Raw genomic sequence first — 22,551 nt, 5'->3', positions numbered from 1 at the left:
CAGGTCACTGTTATGAAGGTATTTATCAGCCTGTCTTGCTCCAATCTTTAAAGAGAGATAGGCAAAAAGTTTAATATAGATGGTGACAAAAAGAAAAGAACTGCTGCATCATAGTTTAGTGCAGTTGTTGCAAACACTTATTTTCTACTACTCAGGAAGCTAGCTAAGCTTAAGAACTTCTGTAAAAATATGTTGTTACAAATTATTGTTTTTTAACTGTTTAATAAATTCATTCGGTAGTTAAAGCCTGAGTCAAATTCTGGTGCAATGTTACTCTGTCAACATCCGATGGCCAGGAGCATCACATGATGTAACCAGTAACTGGGATAAACTGAAGAGCAACTGCAAACTCACCTAGATACCTAGACAGATGAAACACTACCTGGGTGCTGTGGCTCACCTACAAAAGTAGTCTGAAATATAGACTGAAAAAGACTTCTAAAAACCCCAAGAATGTAACAGCCTAATATACAGTAAGCAAGGGGATAGTCACCTAACCAAAACAGAGGCATGTGTTTCTTAACAGGAAAATGTTCCCAGCTGATTTTTTTTTTGGCGGAATAACAATAGTGTACTATTTGTCTGTGGAGGTTGAACTTCTTGCAAAGAATGAGGATCATACTTATGTTAGATATTCTAATGTTCTACAGTTCAATTAACAAATGTACCTTTATTTTGAATACAGATTGTGGAGAGATCCTAAAGTAAAATTTGACTAAGTATCAAGGTTTAACTATCTTGTTTTTCTGTCAAGGTAAACAAGGCCGTGGGTAAGGTTCAGATCTTCACTGCTGATCCGTCAGAGATTCCACGATGTAATTGTAAGCCAACTGATGAGAATCCCTGTGGGCTAGACTCCGAATGTTTGAACAGGATGTTAATGTATGAGTGCCATCCAGCTGTCTGTCCTGCTGGAGAAAAATGCCAGAACCAGTGCTTCACCAAACGGCAGTATCCTGAAGTGGAAATTTTAAGAACTTCAGGGCGAGGCTGGGGTTTATGTCCTAAATTTAACATTAAGAAGGTGAGATGTGTGCCTCCATTAGTTTCTAAATATTGAAAACCATTCGAAAGCATAGCATTGTGTTCTCACTCAGGAAAGAACCAAGCTATTACTTACAAGTGGGATGAAGTCATTGCCAGTGTTCAGTTGATGATCTCCTGAGTGACCAAATAGGCAGGCAGTATTCTTTCGAGAATATAACCACAATCATATTTTTAGTTTTTGGATTTATCTATAATTGCATAATCCCTAATGTGTGATTTAGGAAGCAGTGATTGTGCAATGAACCATTCCATGGAACTGTAATGAACTAGAAATAATTGTTTTATTATGAATTTACTGAACTGGAAGAGATATCATATTGCAGTTGTGCATACTAAGCCCAGGACACATGTTAAGCTGCTCACAATGTGCTGTTTCACCAAGGCACTATATTAGCCTGTTCACTAAGTCTTTTAAAGGGCAAGCTTTCAACAAATCATTAATTAAGTTCATATTTGAATCTAGTTGCAGTGTATCAATTACCCACCACAATGTGGCTTTATGCCAAGTAGAGTGGATTACTTAAAGAAGAAACAAATTGGGAGCAGAAGTACACAGCAGTGCTCACTTGTTACTACTGTTTTTTCCAACTCAGACGTTGTTCAGTCAACATCTAAAGCTGGGAAGGATGTCACGGCTTCAAGATACTCCATATAAGTATTTACTGATTCTTCTATAGCAGTTGTCAGCTGAATATTTAGAAACTAAAGAAATCTCCACTAAGATTATAGAATTATAGAATGATACAGCCCAGAAAGCGGCCATTCAGCCCATCGTGCCTATGCAGCCTCTACGATAGAGCGGTCCAATTATTCCCATTGCCAGGCCCTTTCCACCATAGCCCTGCAAATTTTTCGCCATCAAGTATTTACCCAATTCCTTTTTGAAAGTTATTATTGAATCTGCTTCCACCACTCTTTCAGGCAGTGCATTACAGATCATAACAACTCACTCACCTCATAACAACCTTTCCAGTACAGCTACAACACTGGCATCTACCCAACAATGTGGAAAATTGCCCAGGTATGTCCTGTCCACAAAAAGCAGGACAAATCCAATACGGCCAATTACCGCCCCATCAGTCTGCTCTCAGTCATAGCAAAGTGATGGAAGGTGTCGTCGACAGTACTATCAAGCGGCACTTACTCACCAATAACCTGCTCACCGATGCTCAGTTTGGGTTCCGCCAGGACCACTTGGCTCCAGACCTCATTACAGTCTTGGTCCAATAGTGGACAAAAGAGCTGAATTCCAGAGGTGAGGTGAGAGTGACTGTCCTTGACATCAAGGCAGCATTTGACCGAGTGTGGCACCAAGGAGCCCTAGTAAAATTGAAGTCAATGGGTATCAGGGGGAAAATTCTCCAGTGGCTGGAGTCATACCTAGCGCAAAGGAAGATGGTAGTGGTTGTTGGAGGCCAATCATCTCAGCCCCAGGACGTTGCTGCAGGAGTTCCTCAGGGCAGTGTCCTAGGCCCAACCATCTTCAGCTGCTTCATCAATGACCTTCCCTCCATCATAAGGCAGAAATGGGATGTTCGCTGATGATTGCACATTGTTCAGTTCCATTCGCAACCCCTCAGATAATGAAGCAGTCCGTGCCCGCATGCAGCAAGACCTAGACAACATCCAGGCTTGGGCTGATAAGTGGCAAGTAATATTCGCGCCAGACAATGACCATCTCCAACAAGAGTGGGTCTAACCACCTCCCCTTGACACTCAACGGCATTACCATCGCTGAATCCCCCACCATCAACATCCTGGGGGTCACCATTGACCAGAAACTGAACTGGACCAGCCATATAAATACTGTGGCTACAAGAGCAGGTCAGAGGCTGGGTATTCTGCGGCGAGTGACTCACCTCCTGACACTCCACAGCCTTTCCACCATCTACAAGGCACAAGTCAGGAGTGTGATGGAATACTCTCCACTTGCCTGGATGAGTGCAGCTCCAACAACACTCAGGAAGTTCGACACCATTCAGGACAAAGCAGCCCACTTGATTGGCACCCCATCCACCACCCTAAACATTCAATCCCTTCACCACCGGTGCACAGTGGCCGCAGTGTGTACCATCCACAGGATGCACTGCAGCAACTCGCCAAGGCTTCTTCGACAGCACCTCCCAAACCCGCGACCTCTACCACCTAGAAGGACAAGAGCAGCAGGTACATGGGAACAACACCACCTGCATGTTCCCCTCCAAGTCACACACCATCCCGACTTGGAAATATATCGCTGTTCCTTCATCGTTGCTGGGTCAAAATCCTGGAACTCCCTTCCTAACAGCACTGTGGGAAAACCGTCACCACATGGACTGCAGCGGTTCAAGAAGGCGGCTCACCACCACCTTCTCAAGGGCAATTAGGGATGGGCAATAAATGCTGGCCTCGCCAGTGACGCCCACAACCCATGAACGAATAAAAAAAAAACTCACTGCGTTAGAAAAACTTTCCTCATCTCGCCTCTGGTTCTTTTGCCAATGACCTTAAATCTGTGTCCTCTGGTTACTGACCCTTCTGCCACTGAAAACAGTTTCTGTTTATTTATTCTTATCAAAACCCTTCATAATTTGAACACCTCTATCAAATCTCCCCTTAACCTTCTCTGCTCTAAGGAGAACAACCCCAGGTTCTCTAGTCTCTCCGCATAACTGAAGTCCCTCATCCCTAGTACCATTCTACTAAATCTCCTCTGCACCCTCTCTAAGGCCTTGACATCCTTCCTAAAGTGTGGTGCCCAGAATTGGACACAATACTCCAGCTCGGGCCTAACCAGTGATTTATAAAGGATTAGCATATTGTCCTTGCTTTTGTACTTTATGGGACTAATTTTAACCCCCATGAACAGGTGGGTTGGGGGCGGGCGGGTGGGCAGAAATTGGAGCCAGACTGCATCCCGGCTCCAACACGCCCACTTCCGGGTTTTACCCAGACGTTTCTGGATGTGCGCACGCTCCTGATGCTCAGAAGTCCCGTCGGCACCTAAAGCCGGCAGGCTGATGCTTAAAGGGCCAATTTAAACCACTTAAGGGGATTAACTTTTTGTGTATAGAATTACACAAACAATTTTAACTTTCCCTGAACATGTCTCCCATGTCCTCTGAAACGTGCCACGGAAACGGTGACAAGTTGCAGCCGACCCTCATTTGGACCTTTAAACCAGTGACAAAAGGTGAGTTTTTGTAGCAGGGCACTCAGTTCCCTCAAGACAAACCTTTGGCTGGGAGTTCTTTGTGTTTAGACTGAGATTTCTTTGTTCACACTGAGAATTCATGTGTTAAAACATATTTACCTACATTTTGGACCCCCTCAAACTGACATCAGAATGGGGGGGCGCAATGGATCTATTCCACACTACATCTGAGGAGGAGGCACATCACCGTCCATGGTAGGCATGGCGTGCAGTTCTGAGCGTTGCAGGTATACAAGACAGAGGTGTGCCACAAGGACCTGTAGAAGATCAGAGAGGCAACCAACGGAGGGGCCGAGGACGCAGGATACACGATGCACGTGAGAGGGTCTACAGGCAGTGGCTAAGCTTCCTGGGCCTCTCTGAGGAGCGGTGCCTACGCAGGCTCAGATTGAGTCGCCAGGTGGTCGCAGACATCTGCACGCTCCTTCATGCAGAGCGACTTCCGGCTGGGCCTGGCAGCTATGCGTTGCCCATCGCAGTTAAAGTCACCACTGCCTTCAATGTCTTCGCCTCCGGATCCTTCCAGGCGCCACTGGTGACATCACCAGGATCTCAGTCATCTGCACATAGGTGTATACGACAGATCACGGATGACTTGTTTGCTAAGGCATCCGACTACGTCAACTGCAACGACATCAACCAGACTGAGAGGGCAATTGGTTTCAACTCTCTGGCTGGCTTCCCACGGGTGCAGGTGCAATTGATTGCACACACCTGACAATCCGAGGACCTCCACATGAGCCAGGACTGTTTATCAACCGAAAGAGATATAACTCCATCAATGCGCAGCTGGTTTGCGACCACCGAAGGAGGTTTCTGCAGGTGTGTGCCAAATTCCCTGGCAGCTGCCAAGATTCCTTCGTTTTGTGCAAGCCCGACATCCCACGTTCATGATGAAGCACGTGAAAGGGCGCTTTCACAAAAGGGACTCAAGAATGGGCAAGATGTGGCAGTGGTGGTAAGAATTATAACATTTAATGTGCATTTAACAAAAAACAAATGTAAATGAAAAACATGACATCCGACAGACACCTTTGTGCATATCCTTGGTGATTACAAAACCTATGACTTCCTCTTTCTAGCGCTTCTACGTGGTGCATCCCATGTGGCTTCAGCAGAGATAGTGACAGGTTGCTTAGATTCATACCCTGACTGCTTAGATGCTTTCAGCCTACGACCTCTGGGTTTTGGAGCCTGTGAGGACCCCGCCTACGTCTGCTCCACCTGCACCAGATGAGATGTGGGAGCGCTTTGAGTTGGATCCCCAATTCCATGTTCCCTTTCACCACTGACCTTCTTCCGGGCCAGTGCAACATCACTCCCAGCATTCTGCTGGACAGCAGGCTGGTGAGGAGGTGTAGCGCATTCTAAGGCCACGGATGAAGTTTCTGTCTGCCTGTTTAAGACAGCAGACGTGTTAGCATCCAGGGTTCGCACAGCCATTGTCATGGCCTGCATAGACTCATTTGTGAGCCATGCTTGAAGCTCTATGGGGGCTGCCACTCTCTCCATTGAAGACATTCCCGTACTTATCTGCGCCACCAATCCACTAGCGATGGAGTTGGACTCCTCCGTCCTATCCACTATTAACAAAAAACAAATGTAAATGAAAAACATGACATTCCGTCAGACTCCCTTGTGCATATCCTTGGTGATTACAAAACCTATGACTTCCTCTTCCTAGCGCTTCTACATGGTGCATCCCGTATGGCTTCAGCAGAGATAGTGACAGGTTGCTTAGATTCATACCCTGACTGCTTAGATGCTTTCGGCCTACAACCTCTGGGTTTTGGAGCCTGTGAAGACCCCGCCTAAATCTGCTCCACCTGCACCAGGTGGAGCTGTATCTCGATCATTCTCACTCTCAACGATGTCCCCGGGGATCATCATCTAGGTTCAGCTGAGCAGAGTTTGGAGAGGAGTGCGCGCGCCCCCCACCCCCGATGCGGACTCTCCACATCTGGCCCAGTGTCTGCTTGTGCATACTTGAGTGGTGAATCACCAGGTGACAACCCGATTATCTGCCTGACAGGACCCACCGAAGTGCCAGTATCTGCACTGGTGCATGGCTGGATGTGATGTGACGATGTGCCCTCAGAAGAATTGAGCTCCTCCGAGGAATTGCCTTCTTCCATGGCACATGCCTTGTCATCAATCCTTGAAGGCCCTGGAAGAGAACATAAAGCAATATTAAAAATCATCACAGAAGTTAGTTTGCATTGAGCATGCTGAGGTATGCAACAGGTCAATCATTGATAACATCAATTCATGATGTGTGTGAAGGATGTTAAAGTTCTATCACCAGCTGTTTGTGGGTTGCCAGTCTCGTCATCTCCGATGGCCAGGCATTCAACCTTGCAGTTGAGATCCAACGCTGCCTCCTTTGCATCTGTCAGGGGTCGTATTTGTAGGGGCCCCCACCTCCAGTCCTACTCCTCTCCCGTGCATTTTGCGTTCACCTCCTACAAAGGGAGAAAGAACAGATGTGTGAGTGAGTAAAGGTAACATGGTCACCCTGTGGATGCATTGCTTTGGGTGAGGCTGACAATGAAACAGATGCATCAGAGGGTGACAACCAGACACATTCATCACATTGCATCAAGATTGGGGTGAGTGGGAGTGGTGGGTTCACAAATGGGGAGGTGAGTAAGTGCACAGAAAGTGAAGGTAAGTTGATGATGAGACTTAAGTGGGTGTGAGGAGTGTTGTGATGGAGTACACTTGGCAAGACAGAGTGGGGGGGTAATGTACGCCACAGGATGTAGTTGAATCAGTAACTGTACTCACTTTTCCTACCTGATTAGGTCATTGTACCCACGACCTTGCCATCGTGCTCCTGCTGCTCAGCTCCTCTGCCACCTTGAGCCAGGCCTTCTTAGTGGCAGAAGCAGGGCGCTTCCTCCGGTCAGTCGGGCATAGTATCTCCCTCCTGCTCCTGACACCAGCCAGTAGCAACTCGAGAGGAGTTGCCAAAACTGGATGCTACCTTACACCTGTGATGCTGCAACTCTGAAGTTTCCTCCTTTCTCCTTCAAAATCCATGGTTGCAATGGCCCTTTAAATACTCCAGTTCACAGCATATAATTCGGGTGCGTAGTATGCCCGCTGTGCAGCTTGGAGATGTGAAACCCGGAATTAAAATGAAGGGCCTTCAATTTAGTCGCGATCGCTCGAGCCAACGTGCAGAAAATGTTTCTGGGTTTCACACGCTACTATTCACCCACCCGCTGACTTCCCGCCATCATGTTAAAATCAGGCCCTATGCTTCTGTTCATAAAGCCAAGGATCCTGTATGCTTTTTTTAACAGCTTTCTCATCTTGTCCTGCCATTTTCAAAGATTTGTGTACATACAACCCCCGGTCTCTGTGTCCCTGAACCCCCTTTAAAATTGTACCATTTTGTTTATATTGCCTCTCCTTGTTCTTCTAACAAAATGCATCACTTCACACTTCTCTGTATTAAATTTCATCTGCTATGCGTCTGCCCATTGCACAAGTCTTTGTTCTCCTGAAGTCTGGTACTATCCTCATCACTGTTTACTACATGTCCGAGTTTTGTGTCATCTGCAAACTTTGAAATTATACACGCTATACCCAAGTCCAGGTCATTAATATATATCAAAAAGAGCAGTGGTCCTAATACTGATCCTTGGGGGACATCACTGTATACTTCCCTCCAGTCTGAAAAACAACCATTCACCAGTGCTCTCTGCTTTCTGCAACTAATTTTGTGTCCACGCTGCCACTGCCCCTTTAATCCCATGGGCTTCAATTTTGCTAACAAGTCTATGTAGTACTTTAACAAATGCCTTTTGAAAGTCCATATACACAACATTAACCACCATTAACCCAAGTTAATAAATTGAAACTTAAAAATATCCCATTCAAAATTAGACCTTTATAAAAACTTTTTTTTAGCATTACTTAGATGAGAAATACTTTAATGTTGAAAGTACTTTATTCTCCATTTTTTGTCCTCCTTTAAAGTAAGATTTTTAAGAAAGTCACTTGGCATTATTATAAAGTTTGAACAAACCTTTACCTTCACAGTGTCATTGTGGGTAAATGCACTGCCCAATGTAGCACTAAGCTATACAGAGCCGATATTAACAGCTGGGAAAACAGTTGGCTCACTGCAGTTGGCTTTATCGCCCCAGGTATAGAGAGGGGAAAGATCAGCCAGTGTGCTTGGTCCTGATTACTATCCAATGAATCCTGCTAGAAAGTGCATGTGTGCAGGCATGGGGTGAGAACAGGGTCAAGGTCTTATGCAATTACCTCTGTAGTTGAACAATTTGTTAATATTAGCTACTTTTATATTGTTGCTATTTTAATTTGGATTCTGGGAGATGGACATCCATGAGCTGTCTCCTGTCTTTTACACTGCTAAGTATGACTCCCTTATCCCTGCAGCACACTCATGGACACATGGGGCTCAATTTTTGCACCTGCGATCAGGTGCGTTGGTGGCGGGGGGGCTGCAAAAATCGGGGATTCCCGGGGCGGGGTGGGAGCCCGGCTCCAACCCGCCCACTTCCGGGTTTCCCACTGACGCGCTCACATGCGCATGCAGCCCCCGCATGTGGGACTCCCACCGGCAATTAAAGCCACTTAAAGTAATTGAACAGGTACTTCAGGTTGTTTACAGACCTGATTGACTTCTTATTTTAGCAGGGATGGGATTTTGCAACTGACTGAGACTGTTTCCCGTACTTGGGGAAACACTCCCAGTTCAACTGATCGTGTTGCAGCCATCAGCCTGTGGCAGCTGCAAAGGTCCATTTGACAGGTGGCGGGGGGAGACCCTCACTCATTGCAGGAGGCCACTCTGTCACTTTGGACAAAGTTTGGCCTCCACCACCCTCCTCCTAACAATAAAATTCACCAACTTGCACACTTACCCCGGTGTCCAGACACATGTACCTACCTTGCAGACCCCCTCAGATGTACATCTTCTGGATGGGGGCCACCGTAGCTGCAGTCATGACCTCCTCGGAGGGCGAACAGCATCACCAGCCTCGCTGGCCACGACGTCCACCTCTGACACATGGAGCTCCACAAAACAGTGCTGTGACACATCCACCTGCACAGCAGGAGGGAGGGCAACCGCAGAGAGAGATGCGTCGCAGAGGGCACTACCCTCGCCACAAGGTCCACAGACCGAGGCTCAGCTTCCTGGACCTCTCTGAGCAGCAGTGCACACGGAGGCTCAGAGTCACTCGACATGTAGTCGTGGACATCTGCAGCCTCCTTCATGCCGAGCTGCTCGCGGCTGGCCCGAGCACCATCTTCTTACCTGTCGCTGTCAAAGTCACCGCTGCCCTCAACAACTTCTCCTCCGCATCCTTCCAGGGTGCCACCGGGGACATCGCCGACGTCTCTCAGTCGTCTGCACAAAAGAGCCCTGCAAATACATCTACACCCACTCTGCAGTGACACAATGGGAGTCATCAGTTGTGGGTCTTCATTGTGATCTTCAGGAAAGGGCATTATTGCACAAACCAGACAAGATTCGCAAAGACGTGGCAGTAGTGGTGCCAATATAATATGTAATGTGAGTTGATCAGAAATTAAATACAAGTAAAAACCATGACAAATCCTCAAACACCCTTGTGCATCCCCTTCATGCTCACGACACGTTTGCCTTACGCTTTCCACTGCACATATGTGATGCATGCCCTGTGGCTGCAGCACAGGTAGTGGCAGGTTGAGTGAGGCTGACTGTGAAAGAGATGCATGAGAGGGTGAGTATGAGATAGAGACATGAGATTGTATGAGGATTGGGTTGAGTGGTAGTGGCGGGATGAGTACTGGCGAGGTGAGTAAGTGCAGGTAAGATGAGGATGAGGTTTGAGGGAGTGTGAGGAGTGATGTGACAGAGTAGTGTTGGCTGTGCAGAAGGAGATGTGGGGTGGGGGCAGTGATGTGGCAGACGGAGTGTAGGGGAATGAGTAAGTGTACTCACTTTGGCTGACCTACTTAGGTCATTGCAGCGCCTCCTGCACTGTATGCAGGTGGGCGATATGTTGGTGGTGCAGGTGACCTCCTCTGCCACCTCGAGCCAGGCCTTCTTGGTGGCAGAGGCAGGCCGCTTCCTCCCGCCCGCCGGGGGGAAGATCTCTGTCCTCCCCTCCTCCTCGCCCCATCCAATAAGAGCTGGAGTGAGGCATCATTAAACCTGGGAGCAGCCTTCCCCGTGGGCAGCTCTATGCTGTAATTTTTCCTATTTCTTGCAGCATCAGTCAGTGGAGGACTGCCCCTTTAAATAGAGCTTCTCCAGCTGACAGACCTTATTGCGCATGCGCAGTCCGCCCGCCGCGCAGCTTAGCAGCTGGGAACCCGGAAGAACAGGTAAGTGGATCCAATCAGCCTGCGATTGCGTGCGGGGCAGACTGATTTCACCGGGCGCGTTGCCCACACGCCCAATCTACCCCCTGCCGCGAACCCGCCGCCATGGTAATTTCAGGCCCATGAAATCTGGGTCCACAAACGTGCTGCTAGGATAAGAGAGCCATATTTAGCAGTCTAAATGCCAAAAGCTGGATCATGGACTCCAGTCTCTTGGAATCCAAATTAAAATATCAGTAATGTAAAAGCAGCTAAGCATTATCTAGGGTTGTACATGACGAATGATAATTTGGGCAAGGTGCTAGGCGGGCTGCTACCATATATGGGTCAGTACCCTGACCAGAGTCAGTACCTCGAAGGTGGAGAAGAGAAAAAAAATAGTTGAATTTGTTGGGAGTTGAGGCCCAATGAATATTGAAGGGTGCAATTGTCCCTATATAGGATGAGAGTTTTTGATTCAGTTTAAATAAGAATTCACTGATTGTAATAGGTTCCATTTTAAGGTAATTCAATTCCTCTTCAGCTTTCGGAACTTGGCTTCATTCTCACAAACTTTGTTGGCTGGCTTGTTGAGAGAGAGGATTTTATTGCTTCACAATGCAAGAAACATTGTAAATTGGTTCTAAGGAATTTTTTTAGCATTGTGATAAACTTTGTTTAAATCTCAAAGTTTTTAGTTGGTTTTGGCTGATAAGTTACTGGATCATTGTGATCATGTAAAATAAATAAATAATTGTCACTAACACTCTTAGGGCACCTGCAGAAACTCTTGTGCCTTTGCACTATGATATACTTTATGAAATTGAAATGTTTGTTAAATATCTTATATCACTAAGATGCATGTCATTTATCTGTAACTGTCATATTATTCAGCTGCATTGTAGCAGTGGTGGAGGCAAAGCTATTACAACTTGGGAATAGGGATTATGCATTTCTTCTAAAAACAAAATCACCAAAAAAAATTGTGGTTTGCATCAAAAAATACCGCACATGAAAACCTTTGGGAATTGAGACCAATGCGTTTAATGATTTTGAAAATGTGACCCATTCTATAAATATTAAATTAGTCTCAATATGTGTTATAGAATGAAGTGTAGTCCTATAATTCCTGGTGTATTTCTTCTCAATAATAATAGGATTGAAAGAACAAATTGGGTGGTAGAGGTAATCAACTGTAATATTACTTTGATAATTGTAGTTAGCTGAAAACATTCAGAACAGTCATTTTGACTACATAGTTTAACAGTTAAAGGTGTGTCAGGAAACAACAGTTTAAAAAAAAGCCCTCAAGAACAGCACATTTACATTTTGTTATCTGCTATGTTATCTGTGACTTTTGCAGGGAGAATTTGTGAATGAGTATGTGGGTGAGGTGATAGATGAGGAGGAGTGTTATGCTCGAATCAAATACGCACAGGAACATGACATCAGCAACTTCTACATGCTTACTCTTGACAAGGTAATAACTTCAAACTTACAAAACTGTGAAACTAGGAATAGAATAATCAATCACCCCAGTGTCAAATCTGTACATTCAGACACTCATCAATAACCCAGTGATTGCCAGTACTGTATATCCAGATTTTAAGCAATCAGTAATTCAAGAGGAGTGAGAATGGGTATTGAGTGAGTTGTCGATCCTTGATACCTGGGTTTGAATCCTGCCTGGACTGCTGGGATGAAAATCTTCTCTGTCTGCGGGCTGTAAGGGTTTCTTACAAATGAGTTTGGGGAGCCTCAATAGAGTTCCTATTGGCATGGGCCCATAGCACAAAATTGCTCCTAATTCACAACTAATTGATAATCTTAGAGAGGCTACAGAGTGGTATTTAACTGTGCTATGCCTGATCTGGGAGTGCTTGATACCAAGATGAGAAAATCTTCCATGTCTCAAATGAACGGCATTCCATTCCCCAGCACTAATATCTCTCATCACATTGAGCCCAAAAGTTTCCAAAATAAGTGTAGGTCAGAGCAATGGTGTACAACATGCTTAGAAATAGAATGCAGTCTTAATCTGCCCAGATCAAACACATGGCACGTTCTGCTCAGGTAATGAGTGAACATGAACATGACATGGTGACTTGCCATGTGTCTTTGTGTCTATCTGTGCCTCATTTTCTGTGTCTTTTTTTTCTGCGTTCTTTCTATATTTGCTGTTTGTAAGCACCTCTACCATAAGAAGATTATTTATGCAAGATCGGTTATCAAACCTGTGAAATGTCACTTTCAAGTTCTGCGTTGCTAAGAAGGTGTCGCTCCGAGTAATCATCTTATTCAAATTACTAGACCGATGTTCATCTGCCTGAGGCTTTTATTTGATCCTGAAATAAACTTGAATACAACTGGCTCCACTTTGCTATGTTGCTGTAGATATGCAAATATTCACATATCTGCACAGTATACTCTTAATTCAAAAATTTTAGAAATATCACTATATAGTTAATTCACAGGCTTGTGAGAAATCCTTCGTATTGGGATTTTTTGTTTTCCTAAAATAATGCTTTTTGATGGTCGTGTATTTTTATCTGCTGTACAAGGGTTATGCTACATATTTTATGCAATGACGGTGTGAATTTCTAAACTCCATAACTATGAATTGTATTATCGACAGGACCGGATTATTGATGCAGGTCCAAAAGGAAATTATTCACGCTTCATGAATCATAGCTGCAAGCCAAACTGTGAGACACAAAAGTGGACAGTGAATGGAGACACTCGAGTTGGGCTCTTTGCTTTGTGTGACATTACTGTTGGTAAGAAACGGTGTTAAAGGTCTGGGTCTTAAGATATGCACTAATGTGGGATCAACACGTAACTGGATTCAATCAGGTATTAGATGAAGTAAGGTCCAAAACTAATGTAATCGTTATTTAAAGTGCAATGTAAAGATTGGCTTACTATTGTCTGAGTAGATTTCCCAAATTGAATGTGTCAATAGCGCAGTGGGGGTTGGAGAGTGGGTAAAAGGACTTAGGTTTGTATCTCATTCTGATTGTTACAGCGCACAATTTCCTAGCTAGAAAACCACATTGTGGCGAGAGTGCTCTCACACAAAGACACCAAAGGTGATATCTTTTGTATCTTGAAATTTAATACACAACCAAATAAGTCACTCCACTGTGTACTCGTGCATCAAACAGGTGACAGGCCATGTTTCTTAGGGGAACCCCATATCACTTTCTTTGTGCATATTTTTTAGTTTTGCAACACGCATGTATATTTCCAAGTGTGGAACTTGAAAAGCGCAAACTGACACTAACTACAAGGGTACACTGACTTTACAGGTCTGAAGAATGATTACTGCATTTGCATTGTGCCTACAATGTTCTATTTCTGCACACTATAACTTCCCCCTTCTGCATGCTGTCACCTTTCCCATTGCCAGCATTAGACTTTCAAACAGGGAGTTTAGCAAACTCTGCAGATCACAATTTGGTCTTCCTAAACACTTTTACCTCTCCATTATTCATTCTCTCGAAATCAAAAAGAATCTGAACAAAAGTAGCCGCTGTTACATTTAAAATTAACAGCTAAAATTGGCACTCAGTAACAAATCAGCAACTAAATCATAAAGATCTAATGAAAATATATTTTTAACTGGGTTATGAGTGGTATTTTTCAGTCTTTTTCCTGTATGTTTTACAGCTGCTGATTAAGGCAGCTTAGAAACCATCATGTTATGTGGAATTTCCCCTAGAGTCATACTGTGAAATTCCATTCTAACAATATAATAAATGAGCATTAGAATTGAATGGTGGGTTGTAAACTTTGAATCACAATCATGATATCACTGGAGTGGAACAGCACACTATTATTGCATTTGAAATTCAACAAAAAAGCTTGCTGCTATGCTGCTTCTGACTAGCAGTTTTAAAAGACAAAGCCTAGAAACAAAGAAGGACCAAGTGTACAAGTAAACTTACGTAGGGTACATTTTTGTGTTTAGCGTTCCCGGTGCAGAGCTTTAAGCGAAATAAATGTTTTTTTTAAATTTGGGCATGCCTGATTGTGGACCCCACAATTTTCCCTCCATTCATTTTAATAAAGAGGTAACTGCGGAGACCAAGAATTAGGGTGCTCCATATTCCTGTAATGTGCATTCTTTTGCAGGAAATTCTGTGCTGGTAGCACTAAATACAAAAATGTCCCCTCATATTTATTCTAACGTCTGTCTGAAAATCCCTTTATAACATTTAGGAATTCAGATGATACCATTTAGGTATGGTTAAGGACTATTGCACAGGAAGACCAAGTGTAAATCTAATAATACTGATACTTTTCAGGGGCTGAACTGACGTTTAACTACCACCTGGAATGCTTGGGCACTGGAAAGACTGCATGTAAATGTGGGGCTCCAAACTGCAGTGGCTTTCTAGGTGTACAGCCTAAGGTAGGACATCTATTTCCTCACTCTTACTATATAGACATAGAGGTGCATCACATTCTGTTATACTAGATATTTTTGCAATACATTGACTTTAAGACAAGCTTGATCATTCATTCATTCATTCATTTTTCACTTTAAAATTCCATATTGCTGTAGTCAGGAAAATTTGAGTTATGAATTAGCATGAAAATTAATTCATTTGAAAAGTCAGATTTCTAAGAACTAAATAAAAGAATGATGCAGAATGTTTCCATGTTACAGTATGCAATAGAAATTAGATATCCTGGAACTCCCTACCTAACAGCACTGTGGGAGTACCTTCACCACTGGATTGCAGCGGTTCAAGAAGGCAACTCACCACCACCTTCTCAAGGGCATTTTCCTCTTTATCTTATTAAAGAAAGAACTTGCACTGATATAGCACCTTTCATATCCTCACAGTGTCCCAATACACTTAATAGCCAGTGAAGTACTCTTGAAGTGTAGTCACTGCTCTTTTGTAGGGAAATGTGGCAGCCAATTTGCATACAGCATGGGTCCACATATGGCAAATGAGATAAATGACCAGTTAATCCGTTTTAGTGGTATTGGCCAAGGGATAAATGTTGGCCAGGGCACCAGGAGAAACTCTCTGCTCTTTGACTAGCACCATGGAATCTTTTACATTTGCCTGAACAGACAGACAAGGCCTCGGTTTAACATTTCACGCAAATATCTCCGATAATGCAGCACTCCCTTAATGCTGCACTGAAGTGCTGGAATAGATTTTTAAAAATTCATTCATGGGATCTGGGCGTAGCTGGCAAGGCCAGCATTTATTGCCCATCCCTCATTGCCCTCGAGAAGGTGGTGGTGAGTCGCCTTCTTGAACCACTGGAGTCCGTGTGGTGAAGGTATTCCCACAGTGCTATTAGGTAGGGAGTTCCAGGATTTTGACCCAGCGATGATGAAGGAATGGCGATATATTTCCAAGTCAGGACGGTGTGTGACTTGGAGGGGAGCGTGCAGGGGGTGGTGTTCCCATGGGCTTGCTGCGCTTGTTCTTCTAGGTAGTAGAGGTTGTGGGTTTGGGAGGTGTTGTTGAAGAAACCTTGGCAAGTTGCTGCAGTGAATCTTGTAGATGGTACACACTGCAACCACAGTTCACCGGTGGTGGAGGGAGTGAATGTTTAAAGTGGTGGATGGGGTGCCAATCAAGCAGGCTGCTTTAGCCTGGATGGTGTCGAGCTTCTTGAGTGTTGTTGGAGCTGCACTCATCCAGGCAAGTGGAAAGTATTCCATCACACTCTTACTGCAGTAATACAGGGCCTTTGTGAGACCACACCTGGAGTATTGTGTGCAATTTTGGTCTCCTTATCTAAGAAAGGATATACTTGCCGTAGAGGGAGGGCAGCGAAGGTTCACCAGACTGATTCCTGGGATGGCAGGACTGTCATAAGAGGAGAGATTGGGTCGACTAGGCCTGTATTGACTAGAGTTTAGAAGAATGAGAGGGCATCTCATTGAAACATATAAAATTCTGACAGGGCTAGCCAGACTGGATGCAGGGAGGATGTTTCCCCTGGCTGGGGGGATCCAGAACGAGGGGTCTCAGGATACGGGGTAGGACATTTAGGACTGAGATGAGGAGAAATTTCTTTACTCAGAGGGTGAGGAACCTGTGGAATTCTCTACCAAAGAAGGCTGTGGAGGCCAAGTCACTGAATATATTTAAGAAGGAGATAGATAGATTTCTAGATACAGAAGGCATCAAGGGGTATGGGGAGAGAGTGGGAATATGGTATTGAGATAGAGGATTAGCCATTATCATATTGAATGGCGGAGCAGGCACAAAGGGCCGAATGGTCTACTCCTGCTCCTATTTTCTATGTTTCTATCTTTCTATCTTTCCATGACTTGTGCCTTGTAGATGGTGGAAAGGCTTTGGGGAGTCAGGAGGTGAGTCAGTTGCCGAGCCTCTGACCTGCTCTTGTAGCCACAGTATTTATGTGGCTGGTCCAGTTAAGTTTCTGGTCAATGGTGACCCCCAGGATGTTGATGGTGGGGGATTCGGCAATGGTAACATTGTTGAATGTCAAAGGGAGGTGGTTAGACTCTCTCTTGTTGGAGAGATGATGTGCTTGAGTCCATAGTGAACCCAAAACCTTCTGACTCAGCAAGAGTGCTACCACTGAGCCAAGCTAGAGCAAAAAGGGGTGTGTATTTTCCCAGTACCACACTCCATGTAGTTGGTATATTTGTTGTAGAGCAAGATGGGTTATTTTAGTGATAAACATATTGGGGACTGGGTTGTTGCAAGTTTAAAATAGTTTCTTGTAATTTAGAAGTTCTTCCTGAAATAAATCTATCCTTGAAACCACTGGCTTTGTTACGTGCGCTATTTCTGTGTGATGCTTGCACAAACCTTCCATTTTCTTTACATTGAGCAGTTTACATGAAAGTATCATTTTTGGTTTCTATGTTAATTGCTTTCAATAGGAAAAAAGTTTAGAGGAATCCAAAAATGGTCATCAAATTTTCATGCTGACAAATTTTAGAACTTGTACTTATTTGAAAAATGACTAACATTGACAAATGTGTGCCACAAACAACATTTGTTGGTTCGGTGAGAGACAGATTTCCAGGATTTGTGAATACCATTGTGGTGCCCACACTTGCTTGAACAGTTTAAGTCTTTAGAGCCCCAACAATTTTCTTTACAATTTTGGTATTATCCTTTTTATGTGTGAGGCTGAACAAATGGGAAAGAATACTTACAAAAAAATCAAATCTTCAGCCCAACATGCTCCTTGAATCACTCTCTGATATGAAGCTGCAGAGGTAAATTTTTGTGTGCTGCATTGCTTGCGTTGACAGTCTCTCTACTGCTTCCTTTTAGTCATAAATAAACTAAGACCATAAGAGATAGGAGCAGGAATAGGCCATTCGGCCCCTCGAGCCTGCTCAGCCATTCAATGAGATCATGGCTGATCTGATTTTTACCTCAACTCCACTTTCCCGCCTTTTCCCCATATCCTTTGACTCCCTTGCTGATCAAAAATTTGTCTAACTCAGCCTTGAATGTATTCAATGACTCAGCCTCCACAGCTTTTTGGGGTAAAGAATTCCAAAGATTCACGACCCTCTGGGAGAAGAAATTCCTCCTCATTTCGTCTTAAACGGGTGACCCCTTATTCTGAGACTATGCCCCCTAGTTTTAGATTCCCTCATGAGGGGTAACATCCTCTCAGCATCTACCCTATCGAGTCCCCTCAGAATCTACCCTATCGAGTCCCCTCAGAATCTTGTATGTTTCAATAAGGTCTCCTCTCATTCTTCAAAACTCCAATGAGTATAGACCCAACCTGTTCAACCTTTCCTCATAAGACAACCCTTCCATACCCGGAATCAACCTAGTGAACCGTCTCTGAACTGCCTCCAAAGTATGTCCTTCCTTAAATAAGGGCACCAGAACTGTACGCAGTACTCCAGGTGTGGTTTCTCCATCACCCTGTACAGTTGTAGCATGACTTGCCTGCTTTTATACTCCATCCCCCTAGAAATAAAGGCCAATATTCCATTTGCCTTCCGGATTACCTGCTGCACCTGTATGTTGACTTTTTGTGTTTCATCTACGAGGACACCCAGATCCCTCTATACTGCAGCATTTTGTAGTATTTCTCCATTCAAATAATATTTTGCGTTTTTATTTTTCCTCCCAAAGTGGACGACTTCACATTTTCCCACATTATATTCTGTCTGCCAAATTTTTGCCCATTCACTTAACCTGTCAACATTCCTTTGCAGACACTATGGGCCCGATTTTACCAGGGGTGCGGGTTGGCAGCGGGTGGTCGGGCGGGCTCGAGGAAAACGCGCCGGCCAAATTGAGTGCGTTGCGCACGCGATCGCGGGATGATTGATGTGATTAGCCGGCAGTTACGGGTTCCGTGCTTCTCAGCTGCGTGCCGGCGGCCTGCGCATGCGCATTGACGTCTGAGCGATGGTTGCGCTCTATTTAAAGGGGCAGTCCACCAAAGCCCCTCCAGCCACAAACTACACTCCATCAAGGATGGAGGAGCACAGGGGTAAGGCTGCTCCCCGTTTCACGGACCATGCCCTCCAGGTGCTGCTGGACGGGGTCCGCATGAGGAGGGAGACGCTGTTCCCCACGGATGGAAGGAGGTGCCCTGCCAGCGCCACCAAGAGGGCATGGGAGGAGGTGGCCGCGGAGGTCACAAGCAGGGGAAACACCACCCGCACTTGGATTCAGTGCCGCAAGAGATTCAATGACCTCACCAGGTCCGGAAAAGTGAGTACACTAACGCACTCTACATCACTCCGTCTTCCACATCACCTCAAACACCTCACAACCCCATCTCCACTGACAGCACTGCGCTCCCGCACCAATCCTCACAGCCACCCAACTATCAGCCTCACAGTGCCTGCACGTACCCACCGTCCCTGTCCCCACTCGACCACTACCACACACCCCAATGCCCATACAATGGGATGGCCATGTGGCACACGCATCCTCCCATCCATCTGGCACACGCTCAACCCAATCACACCAATGCTTGAAGCGTCTCACATTGTAATCATCACTCAATAACGTTTTTGTGTTTTGCCCACACAGGAGAAGAGGGCCAGGAACGCACGCGATAGGGCACGCACCGGAGGGGGCCCGCCACACGAGATGGCCCTGACAGACGCCGAGGTCGAGGCACTGGAGATCAGCCGCACGCTGCATTGCCTGTCGATGGTGGATGGCGAGTCTGGTTCTGGCGAAACGGCCGGTAAGGGAAAGCTGGCACTCATCACTCATGATCGTGAATGATCGTAGCATCACATGGCATATGCCGCACCGCCACATTTGGTCACATGCCTGATATTTCCCTCTGTTCTCTTGCAGGACCGTCTGCGATCGACGTCTCGGTTGAGGGCGATTCCTCAGAGGACATGCCCGTCTCTGAGGGTGCATCGTCACACATGAGCCTTGCATCCACCAGCGCAGATACACACACCTTGGTGGGTCCCCCCCCTCAGCTAGTTGGGATTGCACATGGTGAGTCACCGCGCACACGTGAGCATGAGCAGACCCTGGTGGCAGGGTCAGCCGCGGAGGGTCCGCGTCGGTGGGAGCACTCTTCTCCAGGCTTTGCTCAGCCGGACCCAGATGCTGAACCCAGGGGGCCACCTGTCAAAAGGAGAGTCGTCGAGGGGCACCAGAACATTGCTGAGGTACTGGGAGAGGTGCCACGCGCACTCTCCACAATCGCACGGAGGATGGAGGAGTCCAACTCCTGCATGAGGGGAATGGTGGCACAGGTGCAGGAGGGTATCGCCGAGATAGTGTCGCAGGGACGTGAAGGCATCTCTGAGATAGTGTCGCGGGTAGGTGTGGGAACGTCTGCGGTGGAGGACAGGCTAGCCTCCCTCGAGCATCACGCACAGCTCACCAATGAGTCCATCCAGGCCCTCACAACGGCTGTTCGGATTCAGGGTGAACAACATTCCGCCGCCATCAACAGGTTGACAGATACATTGGAGGTGGCCTTGCAAGGTCTCACCCACGTCATCCAAACTGCCGTCCAGCAGGGTGGAAGGGGTGATGTGGGCCTTGGCCATGAGAGGGAAGATGGTGAACGGGGAAATGGAAGTGTGGACGCTACTCAAGGCGCCCCCAAGTCTCACCCGTTGCCCCCCTCTCAACCAGTGCCCGCAATAGTCCATCCTCTCCAGGTGGCCGAGTCTGCCCCTGCACAGGTGCAGGAGGAGCAGTCTGTGGAGGTGCCCTCACGGGCACCGAAACCCAGGGGGCGTCGGCCCAAAGCATCTACCCGGTCAGGGCACGAACAGGAGCAACCTGCCACCACCTCCGCTGGAGCCACAGGGGTAGCACCACGTAGGGGGTCCCGAAAACGAACGCCTAAAGTTCCGTGAGCACACAGGGATTGCACCAGGGTGTTTGTCGTTTTTTAAAAAATTTTCTACTCTTTGAATGTCACCACAAAATAAACTCACTTTTTCTCACCAATGCTGCCACCTCTTGTCCATAATTCTGCGGCTTGTGCAATATGTCCCTTCCGTGCGCCTCATCATGACGACGACCACCCCGTCCCACCCATTGGGCATAATCCAGTGGGTGCAGGTGTACAGGCACCACTCTTCTGTGGAGGGAGCCTGTATGGACCCTCGTCTGTGCACGTTATGACATGTGAACGCCTCACACAGTGTGATGTTAGGAGAACCGTTGGCATATGAGTGCCTCCCTGGCCTGACGAGCACGCAGGTGAGCCGGTGTTCGGCGCATGGGTCGTTCCTCCTCCTCTCCCTCTTCCTCCTCCTCCTCTTCCTCCTCCACCTCCTCCTCATTGTCGTCCTCAATGTGGGTGGCGGGTGTGCATGGGGCCTCCTCCAGCGGCACCCCTCTCTGTAGTGCCATGTTATGCAGGGCACAGCAGACAACTATAATTCGTCCCACTCTGAATGGCGTGTATTGGAGCGCTCCCCCGGAACGATCAAGGCACCTGAAGCGCATCTTGAGCAGCCCTATAGCCTGCTCAATTGTAGACCTGGTAGCAATGTGGCTGTCATTATACCGACGCTGTGGCTCGGTAATGGGGTTCCTCAGAGGTGTCATAAGCCACGTGTGCAGGGGATATCCCTTGTCGCCGAGGAGCCAGCCGTTGCCGGCGTTGGGTGCGTGGAAGAGGGGCGGGACGGTGGACTCCCTGAGGACGAAGGCATCGTGGCAGCTGCCAGGGTATCTGGCGCACACGTGTAGGAATTTCTGGCGGTGGTCACAAATGAGCTGGGCGTTCATGGAGTGATACCCTTTCCTGTTGATAAACAGCCCTGGCTCATGTGGAGGTGCCCGTATTGCTATGTGGGTGCAATCTATTACACCCTGCACCCGTGGGAAGCCAGCCACAGCATGGAATCCAACCGCCCTCTCCGTCTGGCTGCGCTCATCCATGGCGAAGTTGATGTAGGTCGAGGCCCTGCGGAACAACCCATCGGTGACCTGCCTTATGCACTTGTGTGCAGACGACTGACAGACCCCGGTGATGTCCCCCGTGGCACCCTGGAAGGATCCGGAGGCGAAGAAGTTGAGGGCAGTGGTGACTTTGACGGCGACGGGTAAGAAGATGCTGCTTGGTCCATCCGGGAGCAGCTCGTCATTGAGGAGGCTGCAGATGTCGGCGACTACCTGGCGAGTGACTCTGAGCCTCCGTATGCACTGCTGCTCAGAGAGGTCCATGAAGCTGAGCCTCGGTCTGTAGACCCTGTGCGGAGGGTAGTGCCTCCTGCGACGCATCTCTCTCTGCGGATGCCCTCCATCCTGCTGTGCAGGTGGATGTGCCGCAGCACCATGTTGTGGGGATGCACGTCTCTGAGGCGGACGGCGTGGACTGCGAGGCTGCTGAGGCTGGTCATGCTGTTCGTCCTCCGAGAATGTCAACGCAGCACCCATCTGGCAGGTTTAGGTTTGCAGGGTTGTGCACGCTAGAAAAGTGTGTCCTCGCACAGGGGTTGGACTTCCACGCCGGTGAATCTTCTTGCTTGGAGGAGGGTGGTGGAGGGCAGGCGT

The 22,551-nt window shown here is 46.8% G+C and overlaps 1 protein-coding gene across 1 annotated transcript in view; it reads left to right on the top strand.

The window, feature by feature from the left end:
- Positions 1-22,551, top strand: part of LOC137332220 (histone-lysine N-methyltransferase, H3 lysine-36 specific-like) — a 205,674-nt gene that overhangs the window by 163,757 nt on the left and 19,366 nt on the right. The window contains exons 21-24 of the mRNA XM_067995913.1: positions 755-1,024; positions 11,931-12,047; positions 13,203-13,344; positions 14,875-14,981. Of these exons, the coding sequence (XP_067852014.1) occupies positions 755-1,024; positions 11,931-12,047; positions 13,203-13,344; positions 14,875-14,981 (636 nt within the window). The remainder of the gene's footprint in view (positions 1-754; positions 1,025-11,930; positions 12,048-13,202; positions 13,345-14,874; positions 14,982-22,551) is intronic.

The sequence above is a fragment of the Heptranchias perlo genome, chromosome 14, assembly GCF_035084215.1.
Source record: "Heptranchias perlo isolate sHepPer1 chromosome 14, sHepPer1.hap1, whole genome shotgun sequence".
Taxonomy (NCBI): Eukaryota; Metazoa; Chordata; class Chondrichthyes; order Hexanchiformes; family Hexanchidae; genus Heptranchias; species Heptranchias perlo.
This window is presented reverse-complemented; position numbering and strand designations above follow the sequence as displayed.